This window comes from Pseudorasbora parva, chromosome 24, assembly GCF_024679245.1.
Source record: "Pseudorasbora parva isolate DD20220531a chromosome 24, ASM2467924v1, whole genome shotgun sequence".
NCBI classification, from domain to species: Eukaryota; Metazoa; Chordata; class Actinopteri; order Cypriniformes; family Gobionidae; genus Pseudorasbora; species Pseudorasbora parva.
In genome coordinates, this window is record NC_090195.1 from 17,838,134 (window position 1) to 17,852,992 (window position 14,859).

Sequence of the window (14,859 nt, forward strand, 5' to 3'; positions counted from 1 at the left end):
ATGTTGTATTTACTTGTGGCCTTCCTACCCGTCTATAGAGAAATTAAATAAAGTTATCAAGTCTGCACAGCATAAATCAAAATTAAATATAGATTCATCCTTATTAAAGCTACAATTTCAGGTTTCCTTTGTTCTTTGATTAACATTAAATGGCAGACATCAGAAAACTGTTTGATTAGGCTGCTATGACTAAGATCTTTTCTCCCTGAACATGACACAGGTTGTTATGCGCATCTCATTTTCTCATAAGTTCATAAGTTGCATGGATAAGAGCTAGATCATATAATGTAACACTAGTCAAAAGATGATAGAAAAAATGGATGCTGTGTTAATTGTATTAAATATTTTAATGTGTTAAACTGAAAAAATGTAATTGCATGCAGTAACGTACATAAAATGTGTGTGTGTGTTTGTGTGTGTGTGTGAGAAGCAAGGGCAAAATGCACTATGTATGACAGACAATTTAGACTTACCAAATAAAACACAGACACATGAAATTACAAGGATAAATGGCTAATTGTTAAAATATTTCTTCTTGGTTAAGTTCTAGTACCTTCTGATGACTAACAGATTGTCATTAAATCTTTTTATTTCCAGTGGCAGTGTGGATGCTACTGCAGTTTACAGCATCTTGGTTTAATCTCCATAGCTTAAAAAGAGCACTATAGACTTTGCTTCACCTTGACACACTAAGTATAGGATGGATCTACATCTGCGCACTTGATAATCACACAGACAATCTAAAATTAGCACGCCTCACTCTCATACTCACTGTCTGCTTCACAGTAAATTAAGGTGCCCAAAGTGACATTTGATTAGCCACTACAGAATGAACCATCTTTAACAAACACAAGCAAATAGACTTCCAATATACTCTGAACACAGAAAACGTATCGCTTTCCCTTCAGAATTCAATTCGAGTTTAAGGGTGAAACTGACCTTTTCTTTGTCGCTTGCCTCTCTGGCAACGGTAGATCCCTACAAAGAACAATTAAAATATGTCAATCCATATCATAATCGTCATCTCCTTTGACTTTGCCACTTATTTTTCATAATCCTTACCTTCAGGTCGTATTTCTTATACACAGACAACCGGTGGCTGAACACGTTGCGTGTAACTATCATATAAGTCTCGTCTCCATCTACAGTGAGGCGGTACATGCCTAGGAACTGTGGCAGCAGTGTGGTACCATGACATTCCACGATATACTGCAGCGAGAAAAGACACTATAACCATCTGGCTCACTATAAATGTGCATGTAAATTCAAAAATATTGATAAAACATTAAACAAAGGTTTATAGCGCTTGTTTGGGGAATGTATGAGCTTTGTGTTCACACCTGGTGGTACTTCTTGAGGATGTTGTGCATCTCAGCCACGTCCTCGCTGCTTATGGTCTTGATGACGTACCTCTTGTCGTATGAGGTGTGGAAGCGAGCACCACTACGACCCTGAGCTTCACTGACAAGGGGCGCGCTACGGGTCAAAGAGTTCTGCCAACATATAGGAAAGAGGAACATGTCTTGGTATACACAATAAACACAAAGATGGATTCAACTGAGAGAGACTTTTTAACACTGTCATATATAGGTTTTGCACTTATTTATGAGATATCAACATCACACTGAATTAGAAGTGAATGGTAATTTAAAAAGCAGAAAAATTGAATGTTGTATCTGCTCAACTTTGCATACATTAACGCATTTTCTTTAAGCATACTTTGGCAACCACCAATGTTTACTAGCAATTGACCTATCGGTGACCCCCCTCCCCTCGAACGCAGATAAGCCAATGGAAGTTGAGTATCAATTGCGCTCGGACTAGAACTCGGAAATCTTTAGTTTTCAGCGCCATAGAGAACTATTGAAAAATCCAAAGCTTTCATCAGTTTGATGCTACAAAAATGGAAAACGTTTTGCCTGAGGTACTGTAATGCTGATTCCAGGTATCCTGAGATGATTTTCTGGGTGTAATACTCTCATTAAGCTACAATTAAAGTCCCTGCTAACTTACAAATCATGTAACACTCAGTGTAGGCCAAAAACACAAACATCTACATTTCAGTGCCTCTCCATATTAAACTGGTTAAATGGTAAACAGTGTTGATCTTGGATGATCGTGATGAGGCTTGCATTGAGATCTGTAAACCATCACTTTCAAATTAATCTCACAACATATTTATTTTTAAATCTTTTATACATTTAAAGGGTTAGTTCACCAAAAAAAACGACATTTATGTCATTAATGACTCACCCTAATGTCGTTTCACACCCGTAAGACCTCCGTTCATCTTTGGAACACAGTTTAAGATATTTTATATTTAGTCCGACAGCGTATAAGTGTAGGCACACTATACTGTCCATGTCCAGAAAGGGAATAAAAACGTCATCAAAGTATTCCATATGTGACGACATTAGGGTGAGTCATTAATGACATAAATTTCATTTGAGAGTGAACTAACCCTTTAAGTCCCACTTGAATGCTACTCGACAAGAGGTGGTCCTTCTATGTCACGGACATTATCGTGATTTGTTTTGGCTAAGATTAATTTTATTGAAAGAAGTCTCTTCTGCTCATCAAGGTTGTATTTATTTGATTACATTTGTGAACTACTATTTAAAACCACTGTTTTCTATTCTAATATATTTTATAATTTGTATAGTTTCTGTTAACATTTTGTACGCAGATTATTTACTGTAATCGCTCTGCCAACCAACACATGACCACTTAGATGTAGACAGCAATTCTGCCCTTGCATCTGTCCCAGTTTCAGGAAAAAGCTCATCGTGGACACATGATGCACATGAAAAGACCTGAGGGTTTCTGCTCAGCGAGGGTAAGTGACGGGCAGAGCTGCACAGAGCAGCTCTACGTACGTTTCCAAGGTCCGCTACCTCAAACATGTAACACACCCACACATAACCTTATCGCCTCTCTGTCTTTGTGTATTACTGGATCTCTGTTCCTCAAATATATGTGCTTGGATTTCCTCATAAATACACTCACCATATTCATCGTGTATAAACATTGAACACAAAACTAAAAGCAGGATATGAGATTTCGAAAAGCTTCCTAGGCAGAGTCATGCGGGTTAGGGCCTGTAGCTGTTCAGCTGATGGCTCATTTCGCAGGGAAGTGGTGCACAGATGGGCTGAAAATAGTGATGATGAGGCAGGTAGCTGTCAGAGGATGCAGGGCAGACTGAAAACACCACACCGCTAGGAAATAATAGCAGGATTATGCTAGATATGTATTACAAAACAGCTGTCACCATGCAGGTAGTTTCGGATAGCCAGACTTTTGACTTGCGGCATAATGTCTGGTCCCAAGTACCGCCCACTTATGACCGACAGGAAAAGCTGTACTAAACATACCTAATTATATAGGGCAATGGTTCTCAAACTTTTTGACTCCAAGGCCCTACATTGTCCACAATAATATCCCAATACCCCCAATAAAAGGCCCCATGACTTTTACAGTAGTTCTTGATTTGCTGGATAATAATTTTTTAACTAGAAATGAGTATATTCATTATATATTCACGGATTTTATTCATTTACATAACTTTGTCAGGGGTAGAAAATACATTTTTAAAATGACGTTACCTCATATATCCACTTTATTCAAGCAACAGTTGTGTGCAGGAATTAAACAAAATATCTTGCTTTGTAGTTGTTTTGGCTTATTTCCAGACTTGTTTTAAGACATTGTAACTCATCTTCAGGCCCGTTTGAAAGTTTGCTCCTCATAATGGGCATCGGCTCCATGGTTGACTAGCTGATTTGGAAAATATTTAGTTGTACACACTTCTAAATTAAAATTTTATGCTGGTCTTAGTGCAATATAGTTTCATTCTTTTCTGATGTACAACATAGGGAACTACGTTGCACTTCCAGTAAACAGCTTGTCCTGAATGTCTCTAATCAAGCCCAAAAAATAAGCAGCAGATTCTGGGAAGCTGATGTTTTTTGTGTACGTGTCAGGGTTACAGTCATAATGTAATGCTTTTTAAACCCACACAAGCAGGCAAGGAGCTCTAACCAAGAACCTGAGCTGTAACTGATTACTGTGAAACGCAAAGACATATCTTCCTCATTAGCCAAAATTAGAAATGTTGAGAAAATCCCTTCTGCTTAATTCACACTGATTGCAAGTATTCTTGCTAAAAAATACTTTTTTCTATGAAAGGGATAAAGGGAAAGGGATATGAGGGATATTAAGAACATTTGTATGTGGGAGGCTGGAGGATGCAAAGGACAGCTCTGACATTACTGTTATTATAGGGAATAATAGTCTTCATTACGACAGCAAATTGAGTGGTTAATGACTAAATTACTTCTTGGTAATCATGGGCTTTTCTCACAGAGACCTGAATCTATTTGGCATTGTTTAGTTGTAAGTACACTGGTGTTTTGTGTTGTTCAAATGCAGAATTACGATGTGGTTTTAAGACACTGAACGTAACACCTTGGATCATTTCTCTCTCTTTCACAAAGCTTACCTGAAAGTCCTGGTCATCGATGTTGAACCTCTCTCTCAAATTACGGAAAACAAGAGGGCAATACTCCTTGAATTTAAAATGGCTTGGCATGTTCTCTCTGAAAAGCAAACAAGCAAAGAGATAAAAGTGAATTCCCAAAAAAAAAAAAAAAGGAACTAGAGTTATCTGGTTCAATCTCACAAAGAAACATAAATAATTTCATAATTATAAAACATAAGTTATCATAGTCATCTCTACTGTGACAAATATACGAGTGAAAGGGTTTCTCGAATTTGAAAAAGAAAATGCAGAGATTTTGCGAGAAAATGCAAGTCAGGAATATTTTTGTAGGCAAACCCAGAAATTAGCATCACACTGGTTCTCGACAAAAAACCAATAGGATTTTCCCATAGAATTTTAAATTGTTGCAAAAATATGCTCTGTGATCAACTTAAGTGTATGGTACTGACACATTTTGTCCATCAAGATCACTTTCACAAATTAACAAACTTTTATGAATTTTGGAGCCTAAATACAATGGGCAGAAATAAAAAGCTTGACTTATAATGAACTATAAATGACTATAAATGAACTAAACCACTGTTGCTCGACTTCAAATGTAACCACTACCAAGCTTTTGTAAAAAAAAAAAAAAAAAAAAAAAAAAAAAACGGATTTTTTTTAGAATATTTCCAGAGAGCATGATTATAAACAAAACAAGGCTGTGAAAGCGGAATAGTGTGTAGAGGAGTTTACCTGTTTGGTGTGATGACATTTTTTTTAAAGATTATCACCACAGACCTTATTTTCAGGCTTTTGACCAAAATAACATTAAAAAACTCATTGACTTTGGGACGATGGAAGCGGAAGTGCTAAAATGCTAACCCATTTCTGGATTTTGGCCTACAAAAATATGTCATCCCTGAAGCACTAATGCTGTGATCTCATGTAAGTGACAGGTTGCCCTGCCTGCACACAAGTAAGCATGTCGTTGCAAGAATTATTTTATTAAAGAATATGAGAGTAAAAGGATAAGTAATTTATAGTAAATACTGATCTACTCCATTGACTGTATGGTGACTATACACTCACCTAAAGGATAAGTAGGAACACCATACTAATACAGTTTGACCTAGGGATGCTCATCTTGACCATTTAACCGTTAAATGAGAGTGCAAAAAATTGTGACCGATTAACACTATCAGTTAAACGGTTTTAATTTATTCTATTTTTTTTTACTCACAGGGAACGAACCACACGTGCCGACAGACAAATTTTGCAAAATGAAGCAATGGGAAAGAAGCATACAGTGTGTGGGACTATTTCGACAGAAAGGGTGATGAAGTTACTAGCAAAATAATCTACGCGGTATTACAATACTGCAGTAGTACAAGCTCCTGACTGGTGGAGGAAAGGGCCTTCCCAAGGGTGGTCGCTCTAGCGAGGCGTCTCTGTATTCCCGGGCACCAGTGCCATTGGAAGCCTTGTTTAATGCTTTTCATAGTGTGGTTTTGTCCGACAGCTTATCAAAAATCTCAGCCTGAGTCCGACTGCAGCCTTTTTTTTTGCCTTACATTGGCTGACATTTTTGCAGCCATTAAAGGGGGGGGTGAAATGCTGTTTCATGCATACTGAGCTTTTTACACTGTTAGAGACTTGGATTCCCATCCTAAACATAGACAAAGTTTCAAAAACTAAGTTGGACGTCTGATGGAGTATTTCTGTGCCAAAAATACTCCTTCCGGTTTCTCACAAGTTTCTGAGAGTTTTTTTCGAGTATGGCTCGGCTTGACGTGAACAGAGCGGAAGGTCCTTGTATGGGCCGTACGGGCTCTTCTCCCGGAAGGGTGCGCGCGCGTGACTAGAGCGAGAGAGGAAATGCATGCCCATAAACACTGCTCTCAGGTGCAGATCCAGTCGTCCGTGCAACACTTCTGTCCCACCGCGCTTCACTTTATTCCTATGGGTGATGTCAAGCGACTTCAACGCTTCAGCACAGCATTCCCGGGAAGGCAGCGCTGCATTTGAACTGATTTGAACGCAGAAATGAGGGTAAGCGGCACAACATCACGCTTCAGTCGCGTCGCAAAAGTGGATCTCTGCGGTCACTGCTGTCACAGGACTTCACGAAATCAACAGTTACCAAAGAAGTGTGTTTTTGATGGAGCGGTGACGATAAAGGTTCACGGTCCTACTTTGGAAGCAGTCGGTGAGTTAAACTGCTTCAAATGTCTATGTTGTTGGCTATCGTCGCGTGAGTAAACATCAGTAAACAACACGATCGTGTATAACGGTAGTTAATTTATCAATGGAGCATGCGATCTATGGTGTGTGTTTAAATGCATATGTTTAGCTGACCACTATAGGTGTCATTTTGTTTAACGTTATTGTAAAACCAAACATAAACCTAGCGTTCTCACAAAGCGTGCTTCGTCATTCAAATGCGCTAACGGTTACTCCATTGTTGTTCTATGTATAACGTTACACTAGTCTGACGTGCAAAACCGTTTTGCTTGCAACGGCTCAGGTTTAGTCGCATACAATAGTCCATAAACCGAATCATGTCCTCATAAACTGCGAGTAAACACACACAAATGTTGACAGGCCACTAAATACAGTACATACGACAGAGACGGACGTCCTGCTGTTGTTGCTTCCCCTGTTCAATTTATTTCAGCCTCCGGATCTGATTCTGGATCATATATGTATTAGCTGAATCTGATTTAGGGTAGCGTTTTCTTCTCCACGCTTGAGGACGTCACCGCTTTGTGCGCGATCGTCACACGATACGCCTCCAGCCATTCATTTTTTTTTCGGAAAGACTCGGTACAGCCTATCTTTCTTTTATAAATATAATAAAACTAAAGACTTTTCGGAGATATGAAGGATGCAATACTACTCTATGGGTACTCAAGATTGACTGAAACTGAGTGTATCACCCCCCTTTAAAATAGTTCAGTTTTGTTTTTAATGCCAAAGTAGTTATTTTGTGTTTTGTTTCTTTGTTAAGTTAATTTAGAAAAATGTTTAGAGCAATTTTTTGTTTGTTAAATTTAGTTAAGACCAAGCGACCTGTGGCCGACAGTGAGTTAACCACAAGACTAATCAATTTAGCCTCTCAAATCAACTCTTGACTTGTCTTGCCTATAATACAATCCATAGATATAACACTTCAAGCATCACAATGGTAGTTCATTTAGCCTAATATAATATTACCTCCATAGTAAAAAGGCATTTTTGACGAGCTGAGGCAGGCTGATACTACAGCTCGCAACGGCGCTCGCAAACCAAACGAGCTAAACAAACAAATAATTTCGGTCGGGAAAATAAACCGAAATAAGCATCCGAACTGCCTTAATTCTATGTGGCATTGATTAAACAAGGTGAAAGCATTCTTTAGAAATGTTGGCCCATATTGATAGAATCTTGCAGTTGATTGAGATTTGTGGGACGCACATCCAGGGCACAAAGGGTTCCACCACATCCCAAAGATGCTCTATTGGGTTGAGATCTGGTGACTGGATCCTGCTGGAAGCAGCCATCAGAGGATGGGTACATAGGGGTCATAAAGGGACGGACATGGTCAGAAACAATGCTCAGTTAGGCAGTGGCATTTAAACAATGCCCAATTGGCACTAAGGGGCCTAAAGTGTGTCAAGAAAACATCCCCCACACCATTACACCACCACCACCAGCCTGCACAGTGGTAATAAGGCATGACTGATCCATGCTCTCATTCTGTTAACGCCAAATTCTGACTCTGATTTCTGGCCCATCTGCCTCAAGGTTGTGCATGTTGTGGCTTCACAAATGCTTTGCTGCATACCTTGGTTGTAACGAGTGGTTATTTCAGTCAGTATTTTGCTCTTCTATCAGCTTGAATCAGTCGGCCCATTCTCCTCTGACCTCTAGCATCAACAAGGCATTTTTGCCCACAGGACTGCTGCATACTGGATGTTTTTCCCTTTTCACACCATTCTTTGTAAACCCAAGAAATGGTTGTGCATAAAAATCCCAGTAACTGAGCAGATTGTGAAATACTCAGACCGGCCGATATGGCACCAACAACCATGCAATGCTCAAAATTGCTTAAATCACCTTTCTTTCCCATTCTGACATTCAGTTTAGAGTTCAGGAGATTGTCTTGACCAGTACCACACCCCTAAATGCATTGAAGCAACTGCCATGTGATTGGTTGATTAGATAATTGCATTAATGAGAACTTGAACGGGTGTTTCTAATAATCCTTTAGGTGAGCGCATGTTATGCCATTACAGTACTCATTTTTTTCTTATGTTTTCTATATGATTCAGACATGTTCTTGACATGAGATTAACCCCTCTAATAGCAAGATCAAAATCTGTTGGATCATAGCAGTTGAGATTGGGGGAAAAAGTGTGAAAGGAACTCACTTGTTAAAAAGGTGGTTGTCCACTTTAATTTTAGAGTAGGCTTTGAAGTCATCAGGCATTAGCATGATGGGGATCTGAACATGGCTCAACTCATTTATCTAGAGAGAAGGAGAAAGAGAAGGAGAGAGATTCAGTTACTGGGTACTTGTTTAGGGTTTGAGTCTTTAAATGGGAGTCAAATGTAGTGGTCACCTAATATGGGCAAGGAAACATATGACCAATACCCATATCTTAAGACTTGGACAGCCTATAGAAATATGCATATAGTACAATTTAAAATGGCAAAATTAAATGTATACATTTTTTTTTTAAATAAACTAACACGTTATTTAAAATATTAAATTAAAACATAGAATATTTACTAATTAATTCAATTAAAAAAATCCACATTCATAGCTGGGTGTGGTTATCTGCAGATGCTGATAATATTAAAATGGACAAGTGTATCAGATGTTTAAAGAGTCTGTCTGCTATCACGAAGCTACACATTCCTAACACTTGAAAAACTTGCTACCAGTCAAACCTAAAAATACACACACAGAGTTTTAGCAACGACACATTTTTTTGCGATTAACACTAATTGACACTGAACCAATCAATGCACAAAACAGTAGGTGCTGAGATGTGCTAGGTACAGGAAAGCATCAGTGTGAATGATGTGTTCTCCTCATCAGAGGGCGATATCTCGGTGACACAATGCACTGTTTTGCTCTGCTCAGGATCTGAAACAAAGTGCTACATTCAACAGTCATCAGTTCCTGCTTTGCACAGTTTGCTCTTGTGAAAACAACACTTGTAATAAAACAGTAATAACGGAAACTGTTGCATTGTGAGAAGTGGGAATTTAAAACGGCTGTGGACAGTTTTCATTCCAACAAAGAGATCTGGTGACTCATAGGTTCTTTCCCTCTATTAAGAAATAAATAAATAACAGTAGCGCTAACTAAACTCAAGAGGACTGCAGAAGGCTCTAATTACTGTGATATATTTGTTTGTTTGAGGATGTGCATGCACTAGGATAATTATAAGCAATCAAATAGGCATGAAGCACCATGGGAGATCAAAGATTTTATGTTTGACAATCTCAATAGAAGCAGACAATAATAAATATATATATATATACTGTATAAAAAGAACTATAGGGATACACCAATATTAACATTCTAGTTGGTACTTATTTTCAGGTTAAGGCAAATTATTTCAAATTTGATACTATTTTATCTAAATACATTTTAAAAAAATCTATCTGGTTCAATTGGGCATTACATCATTTCAATGTTAAATATAATTTTATATATATTTTCCGATTTGCTAAAGATTACACTTAAACTTTTAAAAACTTGAATGTCGGTTGGTAATGTATTGTGCATCCCTATAAATAAATGTATAATTTTTTATTCATAAAATAATTCAGAAACATAAATAAATCTATATGAATAAAAATGAATACACATGAAAGAGCATGGAACCGAATTGTCATTCACATAATATGGAATTCATTTAGGACCTTAGATTTAATCAGTAAGAAAAAGTCTTTTAATCAATGAGTGAGTTACAGCTAATTGCTTCATTTCCTCTGAAAATACATAGTAACAGTGTAAACAACCAAAGGTCAAAGAAGTTGCATTTAGGGGCTCACTGCCTGTCAGTCAACCCATTTAACTGAGTTTGCGCACAGAAAGCTGGAGACTGGTTGTCTTCCAAGACAAGGAGATATTGCATCGACCCACTGTGATGTGACCACTCAGAGAATGGAGAGCTTTGAAATCTCTAGAGACTTTCCTATTGGCTGTTTGAATGCCAGGCTTCTGGATTTGAAGGGTGTTCCAGAGCCAAATGCACTGTGGGTAAGCAGTGCTACCTATAGGAGGTAGAATATCTTTTCGTTTTTTTTCGTCTGAGCAAATGTGATTATACCTTATTTGTTCTGCATGTCAATTTTGAAAAACCTCTTCATGAATGAATTATTTGGCTTTTCTTGTGGCTATTCAGCTGCTTGTTTGTTACTGCAATTTAAATATAGATAAGAATACATTGATATGTAAAAGTCTTTTTCTATTGGAATAATTTCATGTTATGACAGATAATGTAACATATAGGCTGTTGTTTTAGTTTTGTTTTCACTGTTTGCTCTGTTCCCGTTTTTTTATTTCCTAGTTTCCCTGTTTGTTAATTAGTTTCAATAGTTCTTCATTAGACAAGGTATAAACCCTGAGTTTCCCCATTTCAGTTGTCCATTATCTTCAATGTTACATGGTTGTGTTTCAAGTTTACCTCAGTTGAATCTGTGTGAATTAAAGACTGTTTTGATTAAAACAGACTGATCCTATTCCTTCGTCATGTGCATTCAATACATCCGTGTGTGATAGAATAGACCCTTTTCACATTTCTGGGTTTCTCAGAGCGGATGTCGTCATAGAGGGAATGAGAGTATACATTATTTTTGTGTGTCCCCATAGGCTCAAATAGCAAACTCCACAATAGTGATTTCACAACTTTCATGAAGAGGGAAAAAATAGTGAGATTGATAATGGCAGTTATCGAGAGAAAACGAAAAAAAAAAGATGTTATTTTACCATCACTCCATAGACGCTGTATTAGAAACACCATCACAGCAGCGGTAAGTGTTTTGTTTTTTGTTTTTGTTTCAAAGCAAAAGTAATATAATACAAACTGTTAAGAGTCATAAATGTACATACAAAAAAAGAAAAGATAATTAGGGCTGCCAAAAATAACGCTTTAACACAAATTCATTTTAACGACACTAATTTTATTAACGAGCGAATAACGCAGCACAGATCAATTTCTGTTTGATCCGTGGCTTAGCCGGTAATTAGAAATTGAGATAAGCCATAGACGTAAAGGATGCAGCAGAAAAACATTAATAGGGAAAGAAAAGAGTTAACATTAATATAATTATAAACCAAAAGTGCAGTTATTGCCTACAAGCTACCATATATTTTATTTAACTTTTATTAGACTCCAGGTCGAAAGAAAAGTGCATTATACTGAGCTTATTCTCTACAGTCCAAGTGTGATGCGATGCACTGAGGCTCACTCTCGCTCATATCCAAGGTAAATCATTAACAGCATCACCACTTACAGTACACGTGTTTTATTGAGCTAAATACATTATAATCGGCTAAAACAAATCCACTGGTTAATTTTCTGAACCAGAGCGCTCACGAGTCTGTGTTTCTCACAATGTTCATGTGAATTGCAGCACAGTTCGGCACGCAAGCGCACACACAAAATACTGGCAGGAACACACATCTCTTAAAAGGGCCACACTATATTCCTACTTGTGGAATATGGACCTCCTCCAGATATACCGGTACTAGAAAAGTATTGCGATACACTGCTATTGCAAATGGTATTAGTACCGGTACTTTAAGGAGGACAGCGCTAATATGAGCTGTATTTCTTAATGTGCATCGATGTGTGACAGCGGGTGTCAGGACATGTGTGCAGAGCACTGCTTCCACTGTTCACTAAACATTGGAAGTAGAAGAGTTAAATATATACGTGCAGCGCATGACAGATAAAGCAACAGAAATATGCGAGCATGAGGAGAAAAAGCGTGGTGCGGGACGTGCTCGCGTTACCGGACTCTGACCTGAAGCGCGCACACACGCCTTTCAGATGCGATCGCCATTCAGTTCTTTCACGGATTATTATTTGGGTTTGAATGGTCAAACATATGTAAAAATGCACGGTCTGGCGTGTACTGAGGTCTGTGCAGGTCTTAAGCCAGACCTAATATTCTGTGTGACTAATGTTAAACAAACAATGAAAAATAGAAAACCACCACATGCTTGGCTAAATAACTAATATATATTTATTAAGAATCAGTGTGTAGTTAAATTATATAGAGTGAGGAAGTAAGAAGTTTTATGTTTGATTATTTAATTTATTTCTTGACTTGCTACTGTTAAATAGACCTAAAGTAGCTGAAAAATAAAGCATTGTTTTTGTCATATTGCTTGTTATTTAAATTTTTTGCTTATTTTTAAAAACAAAGATACAATTAAAAATCTATATTATAATTATAAAATTACATTTAAAAAATATTAAATTACTCGTATCATGAAATAAGATTTTGGTCATCCCAACCTGTTCAGAAGTGAAAGGTTAGTGAATGATAACATGATTGAAAATGTGATCCCTGTAAGGATCTTCACACTGGCATGTAGTTATTATAGCAATAAAATGAGGAAATGGTCAAAAACCAAGGCAGGAACATGCTGGCCAGGTAAATTTTTAGTAAAAATAAATAAATAAAACAATGAATAATAAGTTATGTTTTCATATTAATCATATTATCTGTTTTTTTTGTTTGTTTGTTTTTTACCATGGTATTGATTTAGTATCGGTATTGAGGTATTTTAGTCTGGTATCGTATCGAAGTCATAATTTTGGTATCGTGACAACACTAGCGTGACCTCCCCTTTACTGTTTGTTAAAGAAAACATTCAGCCTAAAATGAAAATTGTCATTTTCTTACCCTCATTTTGTTCTAAATCTGTATGACTTTCATTTCATCTGTGACTGAAAAACAAAAATGTTGGTAACCAAAGTGTGTTTTGCTTACCATAGACTTCCAAATACAAACAGAGATTCAAAATAACTTTTGTTTTCAGTTTGGGTGAACTAGATTTTCATGCCCTCTGCTTTTGGTTAGCACTCTTTTGGTTTGTGGGTGATTTAGTGTCATGTTCTCATGGCAGTATGTGGCTAATTCTCTGAATGCTGGCATGCCGTCTGCAGCCTGTAGCTCTCTTGATCTTTGATAAATAGTGTGTACAACAGCCTGGCGGAGGAGCAGTTGATTCTTTTTGGTCAGACAGCCCATTTATTCTATTAGAAGGATAAATGGCTTGTGTCAGCACAATCTAAAGAAAAAAGAGTTTCTGTTTTGGTGATGAGTGGGCATAAACATTTGTGAAATTAGTTTCCTGTGCTCATAGTTTCGGCTTCCTCATGTGACATTTAATTTCCTTGAACACTTTAAAAAAAAGATTGATCATATTTACAGTCCATAAGTGAATCATTTGTTTTATAATTACCTAATTTTATGCCATTTATCTAGCTAGATTTTCTCTTACTAAAAATGTGCTCTTCTTACCTAGTGCTTTAGCAACAGCCTAATTTCTGACCACAGAGTGAAAGATGAGCCTAACTCACTAAGCAGTAACCACAGCATGCATTACAGCCTCTTTACACTTGCTTGGGTCAGGAGAGAGGTGTTTTAAAAGGGTTTCAAGTGACCTTGTTTAAAATGCCTGACTTCCTTTTACAATTTGCATTCTCATGAAGGGTTTCAGTAACCAAAAGCCTACTCGAATCAGCTGACAGGTTTCCCCTTAGATGGACAACAAACCCACCCATGTCCTTTTTGACAGAAATGAAGGGGAAAACATTTTGGATAATCTGTCACTGTTATTTAAGGTTAAAAGTAATGTGACACTTTGCAGTGCTAAATACCTAGATACTAAATTGTGCATGTTCATTTGCCACAATTATATTTAGATTACTTTTGCTACCATTTTTTGATTAAAACTAATCTTTAAAAACACTATTCATTTGATAACACTGTTAGATCTTTAGTAAATGTATATCCTGTATTCAAACTGTACAGGGCCCCAGACTAACATTTGAGAGCAGTGGCAGCGCAGCACCCGATTTGTGGCGCTGGAAGAAAAAGTATCAAAGTTAATTGAATCATTTGGTCAATAAAAAAAGTTTTTTATTCTGCCAACTCAATTATCAAAATAATTGTAAATTGCAGCCCTACTCTAAGTCTAGTGTGTCCGTGGCTTAATCCTAAAAAAATGTAACTCGTCCATTCAAGATGCACTCACTTTAATGAGTGAAACAAAAATATACTTTGCAAGATCATTTAGAGTGTTGTTACATGGAAAACATATAATGTGAATAAGTGCTTAAGATGGTTTAAAACAAATGTGT

At 37.2% G+C, this 14,859-nt stretch overlaps 1 protein-coding gene across 1 annotated transcript in view; it reads right to left on the reverse strand.

The window, feature by feature from the left end:
• Nucleotides 1-14,859, reverse strand: part of pip4k2aa (phosphatidylinositol-5-phosphate 4-kinase, type II, alpha a) — a 36,711-nt gene that overhangs the window by 9,430 nt on the left and 12,422 nt on the right. The window contains exons 2-6 of the mRNA XM_067434364.1: nt 8,893-8,990; nt 4,502-4,598; nt 1,341-1,493; nt 1,063-1,209; nt 940-978 (exon numbers count right to left, since the gene is read on the reverse strand). Of these exons, the coding sequence (XP_067290465.1) occupies nt 940-978; nt 1,063-1,209; nt 1,341-1,493; nt 4,502-4,598; nt 8,893-8,990 (534 nt within the window). The remainder of the gene's footprint in view (nt 1-939; nt 979-1,062; nt 1,210-1,340; nt 1,494-4,501; nt 4,599-8,892; nt 8,991-14,859) is intronic.